A 17,225-nucleotide genomic window follows, 5' to 3' on the forward strand; every position below is an offset into this window, starting at 1 on the left:
CTCTTGAAGTGTTTTACCGAAAGCGATGCACAGGCAATCAGACAGCATTTACAATTGCTTGTTTCACTTGGTATGTGGCTGGCACGATTCAATCCATGACAATCATCGATGAGTTAATAGGAAATGTCGAACCAGACAGAGAGAAGAGATAAGAGTTAATCATACAAAGGAAGAGTAGGACTAGAAAATATTCTCTACAACTTCAAAAACTCATGTTTCATGACCCAACACTAATCCCCATAAATACATTACATTCATTACATTTAATATAAATTACTCTTTTCCAAGAGACTTGTTCAAGAACTAATAGTCAATTTGGTTTATCCTTCTGTAGGCCTTTAATGTTTATCACCTCTTGATTGATATAATGAATATCTTTATGATACCTTGACAAGTTTAATTCCAACAGGAAGGATACATGTAGTCGCAATGGAGAACAACAACAGAAGGGATTCTTGCAATCAATTTGTTCTCTAAAAGCAAGATGCAAACATACTCTTCATTGTGTTATCAAGAAGCATAAAAGATAAACATTGTCTAGGCAAGGGCCACCACCAAAGCCAGAATCATGTTCTTCTTTCATTTACGGTTTCAAAAGCCCTAAGTCGGCATGGTTTCTGCTTCTTCTAGGGCTCTTGAAACATGTAAGATGTTTCTGAGAATTACAAACCAAAAACAAAATCAAACAGGACTGGAATTCCCTTCTGATGATCTACTGTAATCTAATCTTACCAGGACAACAAAATGTAAGACCATCAGAACCAATCATTCCACACCTATTCAGATGTGTTCAATCTATCTGAATTAACAAAAGGTCAGGCATCTTTAGCCAAATACTTGAATCTCAACATATCAGAACACCAATTATGCAACCTTAGCAACACCTAATCTCTCAGGAGGAGTCTTTAGATATGAAAAAAGTCAAGAATCTATCATTCATTCAGGCTGTTAAAATACAAGAAACAAATTAGGCATATAAACATGCACCAAAGCTTGTAGCTTTCCAAATTTCCTTATCAGATCAGTCTTGCAATGTTGCTTCTTTCTGCATGCAGGATCTCCATGCATGAAGTATCAACAATTATTAATCTTCCCCTTTTCTAACAAAGACAGGAAAACAAGATGGGCAATAAGAAGCTCCTTCGCATACATCAGCAATTCAGCATGTTTTCTCTTTGGTGGCAGAAGAAGGGGCCATCAGGATCCTCCACAAGTACCTCCCACTCGCCATGTCGACGCAGGTCCAGAACCCATCACCGATCGTTGATCGAACCTGATCTCATCCCAGAAAAAAAAACCATTATCAGCACAGATCAGAGAACAGCTTGCAAGATTCAACTTTTCCTAGCTATTTCCGTTACCTTGGTGGAAAGGGAGACTTGTTCTTCAGAAGAGTCTTCTTCTTCCTGGCGCGCCTCAACGAGCTCCGGCTGGGCCTTGAGGTTTCTGAGCACAAAGAAACCAGCCAAAGTGGCCGACAGAAAGATCAACAGCACTCTCAGGGGACACATATCCCTCCCTCAATCTCCTCTTCCTCTTCGCTAGGGAACAACTAGAATTGAAAACCTGAATATGGAGAGGATTGAGGCTGGTTGAGGAACAAAACAAGAACTTGGAAGCCGCCTCCGACCAGAGCTACAAGATCAAATCTGAGAAGGTGGGTGGGTATAATAATAAATATATATAGTATTATGTTTGGTCCAAAGCCGCAATAATTTCTCCTCGAACTGGGGCCCACTGTAGTGGTAGTAGTACAAGGGGAGTGGTTGGATTTGGTGGGGTTAGGATCGAGTCCTGGTTTGGACCAAATCAGACCGTAGACGCGGTCATCCGTTCGAAGATATCTCCTCCCTTGGATCGAGTACGACCGTGTCTTCGATTCGACACGCAAAGGTTGCTCGTCTGAAGGGGAAGACGACTTTTTCTATCTATAGGTGATTAGAATCGAGAAGAATTCCGACAGGACATGTGATCACAACGGCTCAAAAAGGTCAATGGGATTGGCTGGCGTGCAACTAACAATGGCGTAAAGAAACATATTCGGACAATTTTCCAAAAAAAAAATCCCTTAAAAGACTTTCCACAAAATTTCTCAAAATAAAAGACTTTCCACAAAATTACCCAACATATTGTTATAACACCAAGCTTCTTGTTTTCTTTCTTGATATAAAAGGCTTGATCAACAACAAATCATGATTCTCAAATAGTCAAAGTACTATCTTTAATGATTCCTAGGGAGGGCTAATGATCGTTGACCATTTTATTACATTGATAATCATTTTATCAATGATTCCTAGCCATCAGAATTCTTAGGTTGCAGTCTGGCACCAAAGGCATTGAGCCACTCTCCGATCCTACAAGGAGGTAATAAGCATGCACCAACAATGATCTGATAAGAACAGCAGCAGTTTGGTTTGCATGGCAAGTTGCAATGACCTGCCCAAGCTGGCCTGTAAATTAGACCAGGCTAAATGCCTGGAACACCAGCTAGGATCAGACAAAACATTATAATTAGAGTTCAATTCCAAGAGAAAATAAGAAACCCACTACTTCAGATATTTCTCTATTTAGAGTAGGACAATCCTTCAATTACCTGATCATCAGGATGTTAACTGTGAAAGCATATGGTTCATCAAATCAAGAAGGAAATGCTGGTGAGATCATTGAGGCGATAGATATCTTATGGCTTAACATAACGAGCCAACTTTGCAAGCACAGTCCTCAAGTTGCGGATGCCAGCACCTGACTTGGAGCTCACCATCATCTGCAATCATTGAAACATCATTAGTTGTCTACCTGTAGGCTGCACTTCTATATGATTCACACTTACAAAAGTCCTATGTTATCCTCTAGTAGTTGGCAACAAGTATGATGCATGCTACCTCAGAACACCACAGACTGGCACTAAAATAATTTCATTTTAAAGATAAATCAGACAAGGGCATGAAATCTCACCACAGGGTTTATGACAGACTTGTTTGTCTTGAAATTCTGCAATATATAAAGAGAGAACATTACAGCTTCCTTTATATTCATTTAACAAAATGCCAAAATTTTTTATAGACTTACCTCTTGAATTTGCATAGCGTGACGAGCAACATCTATTGGGAACACTACATCAGTCTTTGTTAATACTATCTGATAAGGCGTTTGGGATCTGAAAAAGTAAACATCATATTTATATAATTAATCAAATCACCACAAATTGGTATAATTCCAGGAATGCAATTAATCCCAAGGAACCAAGTCAGAATGGGCTGATAGCACCAACACTTGAAGGTCCAGATTCAAATCTGTTCAGCCTCATACAATTCCCAAATCCTGGATGTATATATTCAAGTATAATTTAGATCAGTTTGCATAAATTTTAATTTCTCATCTTTGTTTTAAAAAAGTCCACCAGGTTAGGTTTTGCATTGCATTAAGTCCATTATACTAACCAGAAATAACAAAAAATTATACAAAAAATCCCTAAAAACCCGACTAAACTTGGAAATAAGCTAAGATAAACATATATCATGACTTGAAATTAATTAAAATCAAATCTAAAGAATCTATGACTCAATGACCCTAAAATAGACTTATAAGACCCTTGTCTAGATTCCTGGGCTGTGTCATATGGATACCAAATGATATCGTCTAGAGTTTGTATCTAATTTTAGGTGGATGGAAGGTTGTGGACAGTGCAAGAGTTTGTATCTCAATACTTCTATTGATCCATCAAAATGCTAATCTGGAAAAATCTACAATAACCACGAATTAAGATGAGAAAATTTTATGCACTTATGTACAATTAAAAACGATGAATTAAGATGAGAAAACTCATCACACCTTTCCATTAAATCAATGAGCTCATGATCCCTTGGTTTCATACCCCATTTGGTGTCAATAAGGAGGCAGACTTGCTGCAGTCCAACTCTAGTTGAAACATACTCCTTCACCTGCAATGTGAAATAATTTTCCAGATCAATTCCACAGTATGAAAGCATTGAAATAACCAGAGATTTTATTCAGTATAAACACATCCAAAATAAGGACTGTTTGAATTGTTTTCATGGCCTGTTTCGACCATTGATGCTTGTAACATCCAACCTAACTAAGATTCTAAACTAACCTGGCAATTAATAAGATACATTAGAATATGTATATGCTCAAATCACACAATCCTTTCCTAAACAGGGTTGTACTAGTTTTACTCTGTACCTTGATTCCCAGGCCTATACCATCCATATAAACCACTATCAGAGACCATATACACAGTCCAAATGGACTTGCCTGTACCATGTCCATAGAGTCCATCCAAGCCTGTTTTCGTATAGTACGGTCACCACAACTATCAACCCTGTTTTGGTATAGTACGGTCTCGACAAACCCAATCCAATCCCTTGTCCTTCACTACTAAGATTTTTTAGAGCAGGATTGCTGGACTCCTGTTCCTTTTTTGACAAAACACCTTGAAGACAGAATTCATCTCCAGATCCTGCCGAAAGTGACCAGCTGTATAACTCATCAAAGTAGGACTAGAACACAATTCTTGAGGCTCTAGACATCATCTGGTTTCTAGCCCTCTGTACTCAGCTAGACCTTTCCTTGAATGAGTCCCCAAGAGTTCACATGAGGAACAATCCTCTCTGTAAAATCTGCTATATGATTAAAAAGATAGAATCTCATATGTCTATTCCTAGGCCATCCCCACAAATTATTAACAGTGACTCGAAATAGTCAGGAAAGGCTATTTGGTTAAGGCTATCAGAATTCTATGTTTAATACATGGAACAACTACATGAAGTATATAGGAAATCACAATGAAAAAAATGATCCTTTAGAAGCAACTAATTCACGATGGCCATGCATTTGGCTGAGCCGTTTGGAAAAACCATGCACATCAAAATATAAAATAAAAGATCTCACGTAAAGGGAATTTGTGAAAACATAAATATAATGATCTGAAAAGTATAATTAATGCATCACAAAAGCATCCTGATAAAACTAGAAACTAATTGATTATTTCCGATTGGTAAGAATTAAAAAGTATGTTTTCAAATGTATACTCACAAGTTCCTCCCATGCATCTTTCACTTCTTCTTTTGCATAAGCAAAGCCATATCCAGGCAAGTCAACCAAACAGAGCTTTGAGGCAAGCCTAAAAAAGTTAATAGTCTGTGGAAGGATAATAAATAATTATCAATATTTTTCCATTAAAGATACATTAAGTCCATTTGGACTAACTGTTAAAAACATTACCTGAGTAAGCCCCGGCTTATCTGATGTCCTTACGACTCCCCATTGTCTGGTAAGAGCATTTAGCAGCGATGATTTTCCAACATTTGATCTACCTAAACGACCAACCTTGCTTGTTAAGCAGCCGATACCAAACTTTTCAACCAAATATGAAGGAAAACAGTATAGAAAGACCTAGATGAGTAACTAAACAAGCTTTTATTCCCAGTTTTACGTTAGTTTATAAGATGACAAACAAGTAACAAAGCCACATCTTTGACATAAGATCCAACATGTAACGCAAACATTATTCTAAATTAGCTAAATAAACATACACATGTAATAGTTAAAGCACAAGGAATAAATTGAACATGCAAGAGATTGCAAGACTAAAGCATCATTGGACATAAGAACCAACTAAGCTTGCCTAAAAGATTAATTTCTAAATACCTGCAAATGCTATCTCCGGAATCATGGGGGGTGGAATGGACGTCGAAACTTTTGCAGCAGCAAAAAACTCCAACTTATTCCTAAATACCTGTTATAAGAAGGACACACACCATTAGGAGGTCTAAGTTAGTCGAGAACATATGACCTTTAATAGTGTTATTATTAGTGTTTATATTGAGCTCTGGAGCAACAAATAACAATAAATTAACTTTGGTGAAAACAGCAAGCTATTTATTCGTAACCAGTGTTATATTGAATAAAGAGAAATGAAATAATAATTGTGTCGAACAATCAAACTCATACATTTTCTTCAATCCGTTCTCTTTCTGTGCTTGTTGAGAACGGAACATTATCTAAAGGAGCAGAAAGCTTGACATTGTATCCAGCATTCTGCAATTCAATCAATCGCCTGCGACCCAATAGCTGATAGAAAGACAAAGCATTTAACTGGAGTACAGAACACAGCAACAAAAAACAAATATACAAGAAGATTATGTTTCTTAATTATTACATTATCTTCGACAAATGAAAGGATTGCTGGGCTCGGCTGTATCGCACGAAACTGAGCATTCTTTGACATTTCAGCCTTTTCCTCACTTACATTCTCTGTATGTCATACACAAAATGTGGTGAAAACAATAACAATGAACACTTAAGAATACGAATTTGTCTTGAGAGGCATTAATCTTGTCAGGCAGATTTTCTATGATTTGGTGAAGTGGTCACACGACAACAGCCAGATTGGAACAATCAACAAGAATGACTATACTAGAATGACTGCTATACTACTTATGGTGATTCTCATGGGAGAAAGGCAAGATGTAAAAAAAACCATTTTTGGAACCTATCATGGAGATATTGTTAAAAGTAAAATTAAGAGATACTGACCATTGTTAGAAACACTGTCATCTAATCGCTTGTTCGAAATGTCATATGGATCAATCTTGATAACTCGCTTTTTCTTTTTCAGCGGACGACCTATTTCTTCAGTACCATCAGCCAAAGCCTTCCGATTAATCCGAGTCTTCTTTCCATATTTGTCCAGCACTCTAGTCTGATACCTTCGATGTTTTTGTTCTGCAATTGGATCCGCGTTGTCTTTCTTCCCAGCATGTTTTTCTGACACTTCATCTCCAGAACCAACAACATGCCTATCAGCAGACATAACTCTGGGGATCTCCTTCCCTTTCAATCTAAGATTATCAGCAGAAGTTTCCAGACTGTTAATTAGTTTTGATCTAAGCTTTACACGAGATGAATCATCACTGGCGCCTCCACCTTCAATATCACCTTTCTTACCACGACTTGTATTGTTCTTGACACTCCGACCACTGAGAACAGAAGCTCTATCATAACTTCCTTCGTCTGCATAAGAATCATCTTCATCAATAATTTCCCGCTTCACATGACTACCTCTTCTTCTAAACACTGCAGCTTCACTCAATTTCCTTTTCATAGCAATTGAAGAATTCTCCCTCACAGGAGTCTTCCTAGTCGCATCAGCATTCTTCCTTTTCCTGTCACGAGGCTCAGATCCAAAACTTCCCTTAACATCATCTGATTCAAACTTTCCTTCCCTATATAATTGCTGCTGTTTGCCTCCACTCAGAGATGGAGAGCTTACTTCCCTGATCTTTGTCCTTCTATAGGGTTTGTTATTGCATTTGATGCCATCAGCTTTTGTGTTTTCCCGGTTCATTTGATTCCTTCTCTTGCTGGAATTAGCAATACTAGCTTCCTTCCCACGTTCAGTTGAAACCTTCCGTTTTCTGTGGACACTTGTCTTCAAACGAACTCTGACAGGCATTGTCTAAGAGAAAAAGGAATTTAAAACTAATTCCTTTAAACTATAATTGAACCAACTGTTGGTTAATTTCATTATTAAAAAAATAGAAAGTAAGCCCTAATTCAAATAATGACTCTCAAAATGTTTAAGGTACCAATCCAAAATGGCATCTTTGTCCGCATAAATGAAATGTGGTGATGAAAAGACCGATTGCTAGGGAAGGAAGGAAAGCCGAAGAACTGATTTTCTTGCCATGATCTGAAATATAAATATCTTTCACTATCACCAAATTAATTTTGGTTGGTAATGATCGATTTCTAATTCTTAATATAGCAGTTTCTGAAGCTGTTTTTGTAGACATAAAAAGTCATTGAAGCCTTGATGTAATTGGGAAATATTCATAGTACTTAAAGTGGGATCCTTTTAGACTTTTCATCTTTTCTTACCTATTTTCCATCTTAATGCACCACATACCCTACATTGTTCAATTTTCTCATTGTCCTTCCAATATAACATGCAATCATTTTTACAAGCATCTATTAATTCATAGTCATAACCTAAATCACAAATGATCTTATTTTTGCATCATAGTATGTTTTAGGTAGCATATTTCCTGCAGGAAAGGCATCACATAACAATTCTCATATCATGGTAAAACCTTTATCTGTCATATGACTCATGCACTTTATATGAAAATGTTTTAAAAGATATGAAAGTTTCAAAAATTGTGTGCAACTAGGATATAATGGTTCATTGCCATCCTTCAACCATCTAAAAATTTAGATGCATTTTCATTAGGCTTCTCAAAGTCAATATCATCAAAATGTTATACGCAACGACACTACCAACACTAAAGTGTTATTTGAAGATCAATACTTTCCTGAATAGAAAATCAGAATCAGGGATTCACAAGGCCAATTCTTTCTAACTACTTGTGAAAATTAAATTCTAATAGAAGTTCTCTAATTTAAACTACAACTAATAATGTTTCAAAATTATCCTTATTTTTGTAATGATCCCTATTTTGCACCATTTTGTTTTCCGTCATTCATCCAGCAGTGGCTACGCATTTAAAATCAATTTCTTATAGTCATCTACTCAAGAAATTATTTCTACAACAACAAGAAGAAAAAGTCATAGCCAATGTGATGAACTGATTTCAGCCTAAGGAATGTTTAATGTTTTGAACTGTAACAACAGATGTTGTCTTACCAATTAATACAATCCAAACACAAATCTAATAATCACACAAAGTCATGTTCACAAGCACTGGTAAATTAGCATTAAAAAATTCAGTATCACCTAAATGATATGTACAATCTACTGAGATACCATGTTCATGAGCACAAGTAAATTACCATAATAACATTCTACTCAGATATCATGCTATTATACATTAACATGATCTTAGAAGATATGTACAATCATAAGTTATATCATAGATGATTCAATACATTCAGAATAATCAAAAGCAAAATGAAATTAGAAAAAAGTTTTTTGTTTGTCTCATATGATATTGATATCACAACATTCCAAGAAGAGATTAGTATATATAGGGTTAGCATGTAACTAAAGTAAAAGTTCTCTGTAGTAAGCCGCTGAACTCTTCTTTCTTTCTCATTGGGACACTAAACTCTTTTTTTTCTTTCTCACTGGATAATGCTTGATATTGAAACTTGATGAAACCTCATAGTTTTTTTTTTTGTTAAAAGAAATTGTCTTTTTGTAACTATATATTCTGGAAGGTGCTGTTTTATAATTCTCACCTTTTCTATATATGAAAGGTAAAACAATGTGACATTTTATAGCAATAATTCAATCAAGGAACTGAACTAGTGTTTAATGGCTTGATGCAAAACAAACAAAAGCAATGAACAAGAAAAAAAATATGGGGGAATTATAAATTTAAAGATTTTCGATAGCAGTACATCACCTATATTTGCAAGAATCAATTATTCAACAGTCAATATCACAAAAAAAAAAAAGCTACAAGTCAAACTTAATCGAATGAATAACTAATGATAATTTTTAGAAAAATACCAGGAAGGGATTTGACTTAACAGAATGCTGCTCTTCTTAAGGGAACCATCACTTGTGAATATAAGCAAATGCGTCAAAAAAATCTATTGATTAAACTAGTTGCTCACTAACTCCTCGCTGTACATGGTGTTACAATAACAAGAAATAGAGAGAACATTAAATTATAAGAAAATTTATAAGAGCTCTAACTGATCCACAAAAATCATCCGACTACAAGTTTAGAGTAGGTTCATATTTATGCCTTAGCAAATTAAAGAATATCCTTCCTTATGCTTTAGTGAGACACATCATCTACAATGTGTCCATTCTTTAATCAAAACCAAAACATGAGATGGTTGATGTTTGACATGATCACGCATAGAAAGACTAATAGAGATGCAATTACAGTGAATGCGTCCTAACTCATGTTACAGAAACGAAAGGAACTACGATCGCTCGAAGAAAGAATAAATCTACAAGATTGGAGGGCACGAGATCTGACCTTTGTCGAAGGTCAGAGACGAGGAGTGGCTGAGACACGAAGAAATGGCAAAGAAGATCGGCAGTGATGGGGCGGCGTAGCAACGGCGACGGAGCGACGGTTTGGCGGCAACGAGAGAGTGGTGGTAGTAGCGGTGGCAACCAAGCGCCGAAGCTGGAGCAGCGTTCTAGCGGAGCGGCGGCGACCCTGCGGGGGACGTTGGAGCCGAATGCTCGAGAATTCCGCTGAGGGTTTAGGGGTTTTTTGGTCTGTCTAATATTAACCAGACGACGAAGCGATGTTAGGATCGACATCACAAATGATCCTACGGTCCAGATCGTACATAACTTTAAATTCAATGTATATTTAACCTTATAAACTTAAATATTACATAATAAACATAAGTGATGATTTGTCTTTGTGATAATAATAATAATAATAATATCTACCAATCAAAATATTATTTATCATCATAAAACCTAAAATATTCATGATAATATTAGTGATAAAATCATGATTAATTTATAAATTTGAAGGATTCAGTGATGATATTTTAATGACAAATCATTTGTTGCCATTAAAACTTTTAATAATAAATTTCACTGTTTATGGTTAATTAGGAACTTTTTCTAGTGTGTGTATATACACACACACTAATATTATCACTAATATATACACTAATACACACTATATATATATACATGTATATATATATATGTATGTTTGTATGTATGGATCTGTATGTATGTATGTATATTTATATGCATGTAAAATATATATATATATATATGTGTGTGTGTGTGTGTGTGTGTGTGTGTTTCTCATTTTTTATTATATGCACTAATAATTTGATTTTTTTTTATTTTTTATTTGAAATCATTTTAGTTGCTTGGTGTTTCTAATTTTGGATTATCCAAGTAAAAATATGTGCACCAACCTTTGGGATGAGGATTTTTGTGCTTAATGAGTTGATGATTAATAGCTGATATGGTTGTCAAAGAGAATAAAAAAACAAAAAAACTTCTTAAACAAAAAGAAGTATTCATTAAAAAACATCAATTAGAGTATTTTAAGAAGTTTCTTTCTTATGGAAAAGAAAAAAAAAATTAGAGTATTCTAAATTGAGAGAATTTGTTTATTAACAGAGTCCAAAAAAAAATCTTATGATCTAAGCTCATTATTATTTTTTAATTAATTTTTAAAATCATATATTATGTTCATATATAGATTCTAATATGATACTTATTAATTGTGCAATAATGTACTAACTCAAATGTCTGTCAGAATAGGGACATTCTAATCAAGCTCATCATTGTTGCTTCATGTTTAATCTGATTTAACTTGTCTACAACTTTCATCTGTATAGGGTTAGCTTTGATGCTATTCTTCATTTATAATCTCTCTCTCTCTCTCTCTCTCTCTCTCTCTTTTGTGTTTATCTTAGCCATTTATAGTGAGTTCTTCAACTCAATGTAAAAGATGTGAATGTAAACTCACAAGCTCTATCTTACACTTAAATGTTCCAATCTCCAGAAACAATAGAGAGAAATGTCATTTGAAGGTTAGATCAAATCAGCCAATGATCCATTGGTATAAAAATTAACTGTGATGGCTTACATCTACAAGCTGCAGGTCATTTCCTTGTGATGTCTCTCTTCATGTCCCAAGGAGCTCTTTGTCTTGTGCAAGCTTCCTTTGTACATCAGCAGAAACATCAGCAGACAGCAACCCCACAAGGAAAAGAAAAGAAGAAAAGAAATCTCCATTAACCATATTCTGATTGGCATCTTTCCTTCTTAGTATCTATCTGTGATATCAGCTCAGGCCCACTTTCCCTTAATGCCTTGCCTTTTAAGCACTCTTTCCTTCCTTCATATTCCATCTTTCTTCTTTCACCTATCCCTTTCTCTTTGTATCAAAGCCCTCGTCGTCCCACCTCAACTCCATAACCAGTGCAAAGGAGCATGCCTGAATGTCCACACCAAGGTTAGTACGCCAAATAAGAGGACAAGCTTTTCGTCTTCCAGATTACTGCTGATTCTGCTGTCAGTCAATGTGTTCTTTGTCTCGTGTTGCTATGGTAGCGTGTTCGCCCTCAATTGACGTTGCACCGGATCCTTAGGATCTTCAATCCTCTTTCTATATCACGTTTAGGTCCTAAGGAAATCGCTTTTCTTTTTCTTTCCTTTCCTGATGGTTTCTTGCTATCGTTCTTTCTGCGCCTCAGGGAGAGGATCGAAGAGGTTGGAAAGAAGATCAAGAGAGAGGCCGATGTCGTCACTGATCGAACTGGCAGGCGGCTGAGTCTGGTGGGAACAATAAACACCATCACCCCATGCGCAGCGTGCAAGCTCCTGCGCCGGCGGTGCGCTCAAGATTGCCCGTTCGCCCCTTATTTCGCACCACACGAGCCCCAAAGGTTTGCCTCGGTGCATAAAGTCTTCGGTGCAAGCAACATCTCCAAGATGCTACTGGTTTATGACTCGGACCTAAAGAACTTCCATTCATGCTGATGCGCGTTCACGGTATTGATGAGAGCTTGTGTGTTGTGGTTCATTAGGAGGTTCCTGAGTCCCAGAGAGCTGATGCAGCAAACAGCCTTGTCTACGAAGCGAATCTGAGGCTGAGAGATCCTATCTATGGATGCATGGGGGCGATCTCCGCGTTACAGCAGCAAGTGCAGGCCTTGGAGTTGGAGCTCCAAGCAGTAAGAGCTGAGATCTTGAAGCATAAGTTTAGGCAAGCTAGCGCTGGTGTCATCCCAACATCCCATGCTGCTTTTCTTGCTCCCTCTGAGGCGGTGTCCATGGCTGCACCACCGCCGCGATCAGTGACATCGCCGCCTCCGGCCCTCGGTTCCTCTTCCTCTTTCATGTACACCTCTCTCGATTCAAGCGCCATTACGATGAACCACAATACCTTATACTTCGGTTGAAACAATGGAGACTGGTAACGATGGATTCTAAGGTGATCTATCTTGAATTATTACTCATGTCTTGTATTATCATAAGTAATTCTTATCTTATTAGTTACATATTGGTGGAGTTATATTCTGAACACAAAATCTTGGACAATTGCCTCTGCTTCGAGCAGGCATTCTTCCATCGCTCTCTTAGATTGCTTTCACGAACTCCTATGCGTTGAATGCAGCAGTGCCTTTCTGCTAAGAGCAGTCACTGAATCCAAAAAGCTTTAAGGACAAGAAACAATTGCTTGCCCCTTCCGTCAATGGGATTAGAGATGATAGTCAAGAGAGCATGTGGAGTCCTTGCACGTGTATGTGGATCTTCCTCACTGAACAAGTGAGTCAGCCCCTCCTCACATGTTTGTCTGTACCTTTAATCTCCTCTCTCAAATCACAGAGGAGACAGATAGTATGCTTGATTCATCCTCCCTATGTGATCTAGAGTACCAACTTCAGAGAACTTGGTCATGTGGCTATAATTGCTTTTCATGTTCTTGGGATTTCCCAGAACTCACAAACAGTGTTCTCATTTATCTTAAACGTTAAATGGAAACTGTTTCATCTCCAAGTTATGGTTTTAATCGAGTCGGAATCCTTTGGCTGCAGCTACCAACTATGATCCTCGACCATTCAAGTAGGTGCTTGACTCTCTTATCACTGAGACAAGTGCGAGTATCTGATACTTTTGATTGATGCCCACAACAACAGTAATTGTCCTTAGTCTGGACTCCAGATTGCAGGCGCGGTAGCTCTTTCATGTAAAGGCTCAACCTGTGTGGGGGGCGAATACTCCTCTGCTTGGTCGATGATTTGCCAGCTACTCGTATTACTAAAACCAGGCGCCGGGGGGGAGTGTTTCCTTGGCGTGCAGACTTCTGAGTAGTGGTGGGGAAGGTGGCAACACTTGAAGCACATTTAAAGTATAAATTGGGAACTGCGTGACTTCACAATCTCCTGTCCTTTCTTTATGTTCTTCTAGCAGTCATAAGCTTAATTTATTTTGAATAGAGGGGTTCTTCTGATGTGATGGGATTTGGTCCGCCATCATGTTTGCTTGAATCTGTCGCATGCACCCAAAATTCTCATATATATATATATATATATATATATATATATATATATATATATATATATATATATATATATATATATAGCATAGCAGAGCCTTAATTTCCTCCAAGCAGAAGGTGAGCTGACATTTGGACCAAGGAAAATGACAGCTTACAACATGGTGGTGTAAACTTTGTGATATATGGACTGCTTGAGAGAAGTGAACCATTGTATTCTTACTTGACTTCAAGAATATCTTTATATGTTCCTCTCAGTGAGATAATATTTCAAGAACCGAAATCATTTCTTCATTCATATGAGAGAAGATTCACAGCTTGGACTGCTTCGAACAAGCTCACAAACTTGCACATCAAATCTGAGGACTGGAAACAAACCATTGACCCTTATTATACTATATGGTGCTTTCACCTTTAGTTAATCTTCCTGCAGTTCTTCCTAATCTCACCGCTGAAGCCCGTGAGGGGGCTGATGTCTCCCATCTTGATCATGGCAGCTGCGAAGTCGGAGTAGAAGCTGCCGGAGCTGTTGCTGTAGGCCATCACCTGCGAGTCGGTCGAACCGCCGTTGTAAAGCTCTTGATCCGAGTGCAGGAGACCCTTCGTGCTGATGAGATTCTTGTAGTAGTTGTTGTCGAAGGTGGTCGGAGTCTGCAGGTCTAATGGTGCCAAGTTATTGTCCCCGGAACCAGCTGTGCTCGGGCAATTCGACTGCCTCGTGTTAGCGAAGCCGCTGTCGATGTTGGTGTCGGTGTATATGTGCGCCCTGAAGGAGATGCATCTTGCTTGGCCAATGGTGTGTGCCCCTGCATGCAGGGGAAGCAGGTTTATGTCAGCAGCATGCAGTTTAGTCTTCTAGTAAGGAAAGATTCATACAGGGAAGATGTCGTAGACTGAGTCAAGGTGATTGCTTGGTTTCCAAGCAGAAACAGAGCTAAAAGAAATCTGATCGTGAAGTGATATGAATTCTAGATAGCTGCCAAAATTGATTTACCAGCATTGGACTTTGTGCTTCTAGAGCATGCAGTCAACGTGATTCGTATTAAGCTTGATAAGAACCGGCTACTAACTGAGTGCTTGTAGGTTGCGTACCAGAGAGAGCCACCAAGTCATTGGTCGAGAGACCCAGATCCGAGAACTTGGAGATGAGGTTGCTGAGTGAGGAACTTGGTGGGGGAATGTTATTGTTAGCTGCAGACAAGCTTGCCGTCGTCGAGTCCCTTCTTCCCAGCTTCACGTTCCAACTCTGGCCTCCAAGCTGCAGAACAAGCGCTTCGATCAGTGACCAGATTATAGCTCCGATAAGTTGGACCGTAAAGGAAGGAGATCGGATACTCACTGTAGCAACCGAGTCTCTCGCAGCGATGGCCAAGATGTCGGCACACGACACCACGCCGGGGCACACCTTCTCCACCGCAGTCTTTATGTCGTCTACAACGTCGAACCCTCTCACCGAGTTCTGGTTAGGGTTAGCAGTCTTCTCCCCGGTGAAGCTGGAGGTGTCATCCAGTAGTATCGAACCATCACACCCCTACAAAAACGAGTTCACGTTCACGTAACATATCAGACGCGGAGTTCCACGACAGAAGGCGTGACACACGCAGGATCATGGGATGAGGAGCTACGTTGACGAAGCAGTCGTGGAAGAAGAGGCGAAGGAGGGACGCGCCCATCCGCTTCTCCTTCGAGATGGCCGACTGGACGACGCTGCTCACTGTGCTGAAGAGATCGGGGCAGGACGACGAGTAATAACTCGTCGAGAGTTGGGCAGAGGAGCTCCCGAGGAGGAGGAGGAGGACGACAAGTGAAAGAACAGCCATGGCTATGGAGGAAGAAGAAGCCATTGGATTGAGGTAAGCATGCCAAAGGCCATGGCCATATATATAGTGGTGGAGGACTGGATTATACGATCTATGGTGGCAGCTTCATCCAGCAGCTGCTCACCTGCTACGATGGATTCATCTGCATGGGTTGAAAGAGTCGGTGGCGTGGGCATTAATTAGACATGCACATAGGAAAAGTATACATGAGGATCACAGCAAAATATGCTCACTGCATTGGCCTTTGAAAGATTCACCTACCATGGTGGGTAAGTAGTAACACAGTGGCTTCGTCAAAAGGGAACCAAGAAAAGGTCTGCTCATCTGTTCTTCTTCATAAAGAATCTTGCCTCACTGATCGATTACCTCCCTTCCCAAATAATATATTTATAGTTACTAGACTTCGAATTAGAGTAATGAATGATAAACAAAGTTCAATTTGATATGAGTCTTAAGCTTATACATTCTCCACCACTAAAAGAAGTGTCAAGCCTTCGATACAAGCCTTACTGTGTCCTTATCTGCAACTCCATGTTAATTAACTTCTAAAGCAAGCTGTACCCAATCATGAACTTTGAGTCAATTGAATTGACTGCACAAGCGATGACAACCACTTTAACATTTGTCTCTCATCCTTCAAAAGCTGATTGAGAAAGATGAAGTTTCAATTAGCTCCATGAAAGCTGAAGAGAAAGTGATCATAGTATTAGGATGCTGTTGATCATTCCAAGTACCAAACAAATATTAGGAACCACAATTTCTTAGCAGGAATGTTGGAGAGCTAATAATCTCATACTGTACTAACCATATAATATGAAACTCCCTGGAAATTACAAATTACAGGGACCTTGTACCTAATCTCTGAGACTTCTTTTCCACAATAGAACAAAAGATTTGAGCCCTTGAGGTACTGGGATAACATCAGATGTCCAAGGTGAAGACAGCTGGATTGATTACATGATATTTCCCCAGGGTCCCAGAAAATGTTTGACTGAACTTGTTGGAGATTAAGGACTCATTCACAGTAGTATTTGTGTCTGATTAACAATGGATTGCACTTTTTTCCTTGATATGTTTGGGTCAAAACCTAATATACTTTAAGGAGATTTTTGATAGGCAAAGATCAATGTAATTATTCAATCATTTGCATTTAAGTAGAGACGACTACAGGGGATCTTTGACTGGAAACATCGTTCACACTGCAACAAAGGTTGTCAGAGGAATTCACCACAGCATGTATGCTTGGAACAAGTAGTCATCCATTTGAATGATACACTGGAATTAGGCAAAGCATTATGATTACATGGGGTAGCAGGTAAGAGAAGAGAAGTCCACTAGCACTACGGCTAGATTACATGATTCTGGAACTGTTCTAAACAAACAAGTGGATGATGACTGCTTCCAACTGCATGTCATT

General features: G+C 38.4%; 3 protein-coding genes across 4 annotated transcripts; 1 reads left to right on the forward strand and 2 right to left on the reverse strand.

Moving 5' to 3' along the window:
- Window positions 1-912: 912 nt before the first annotated feature.
- LOC135617741 (uncharacterized) lies at window positions 913-10,218 on the reverse strand. 2 transcript variants are annotated; one of them, XM_065118289.1, is made up of 13 exons: window positions 9,978-10,218; window positions 6,559-7,480; window positions 6,182-6,276; window positions 5,974-6,093; window positions 5,671-5,758; window positions 5,245-5,336; window positions 5,056-5,160; window positions 3,832-3,941; window positions 3,070-3,157; window positions 2,956-2,991; window positions 2,594-2,764; window positions 1,362-2,475; window positions 913-1,273 (listed from the first exon to the last, which is right to left on the reverse strand). In XM_065118289.1, exons 2-11 carry the CDS (start codon window positions 7,475-7,477, stop codon window positions 2,681-2,683), a joined length of 1,737 nt encoding a protein of 578 aa, XP_064974361.1. In that variant the 5' UTR covers window positions 7,478-7,480; window positions 9,978-10,218; the 3' UTR covers window positions 913-1,273; window positions 1,362-2,475; window positions 2,594-2,680. The 2 variants fall into 2 exon arrangements, with proteins under 2 accessions (XP_064974361.1, XP_064974360.1); XM_065118288.1 differs by having other exon boundaries at window positions 1,362-2,487.
- A 1,613-nt stretch (window positions 10,219-11,831) lies between these two features.
- On the forward strand, window positions 11,832-12,990 carry LOC103992987 (LOB domain-containing protein 15). Its single transcript, XM_009412918.3, has 3 exons — window positions 11,832-11,942; window positions 12,184-12,430; window positions 12,517-12,990. The coding sequence occupies exons 1-3, from the start codon at window positions 11,929-11,931 to the stop codon at window positions 12,889-12,891; spliced, it is 636 nt and encodes a 211-aa protein (XP_009411193.2). The 5' UTR covers window positions 11,832-11,928; the 3' UTR covers window positions 12,892-12,990.
- Window positions 12,991-14,251: 1,261 nt separating this feature from the next.
- LOC103992527 (peroxidase 4) lies at window positions 14,252-15,949 on the reverse strand. Its single transcript, XM_009412261.3, has 4 exons — window positions 15,614-15,949; window positions 15,328-15,519; window positions 15,081-15,246; window positions 14,252-14,794 (listed from the first exon to the last, which is right to left on the reverse strand). The coding sequence occupies exons 1-4, from the start codon at window positions 15,830-15,832 to the stop codon at window positions 14,403-14,405; spliced, it is 969 nt and encodes a 322-aa protein (XP_009410536.2). The 5' UTR covers window positions 15,833-15,949; the 3' UTR covers window positions 14,252-14,402.
- Window positions 15,950-17,225: the final 1,276 nt, after the last annotated feature.

Source organism: Musa acuminata, chromosome BXJ2-7 (assembly GCF_036884655.1).
Source record: "Musa acuminata AAA Group cultivar baxijiao chromosome BXJ2-7, Cavendish_Baxijiao_AAA, whole genome shotgun sequence".
In the NCBI taxonomy this organism is placed as follows: Eukaryota; Viridiplantae; Streptophyta; class Magnoliopsida; order Zingiberales; family Musaceae; genus Musa; species Musa acuminata.

What these genes read in the sequence shown, in the direction of transcription:
- LOC135617741 (XM_065118289.1), bottom strand. Translation starts at nt 7,477, where the DNA reads ATGCCTGTCAGAGTTCGTTTGAAGACAAGTGTCCACAGAAAACGGAAG. An exon ending in GAGAACGGATTGAAGAAAAT is followed by an intron (nt 5,759 to 5,973) that starts GTATGAGTTTGA and finishes TTCTTATAACAG; the next exon opens with GTATTTAGGAATAAGTTGGA. An exon ending in ACGCTATGCAAATTCAAGAG is followed by an intron (nt 2,992 to 3,069) that starts GTAAGTCTATAA and finishes TATATATTGCAG; the next exon opens with AATTTCAAGACAAACAAGTC.
- LOC103992987 (XM_009412918.3), top strand. An exon ending in ACATCTCCAAGATGCTACTG is followed by an intron (nt 12,431 to 12,516) that starts GTTTATGACTCG and finishes GTGGTTCATTAG; the next exon opens with GAGGTTCCTGAGTCCCAGAG.
- LOC103992527 (XM_009412261.3), bottom strand. Translation starts at nt 15,832, where the DNA reads ATGGCTTCTTCTTCCTCCATAGCCATGGCTGTTCTTTCACTTGTCGTC. An exon ending in CGAGAGACTCGGTTGCTACA is followed by an intron (nt 15,247 to 15,327) that starts GTGAGTATCCGA and finishes CTTGTTCTGCAG; the next exon opens with CTTGGAGGCCAGAGTTGGAA. An exon ending in TGACTTGGTGGCTCTCTCTG is followed by an intron (nt 14,795 to 15,080) that starts GTACGCAACCTA and finishes CCCTGCATGCAG; the next exon opens with GGGCACACACCATTGGCCAA.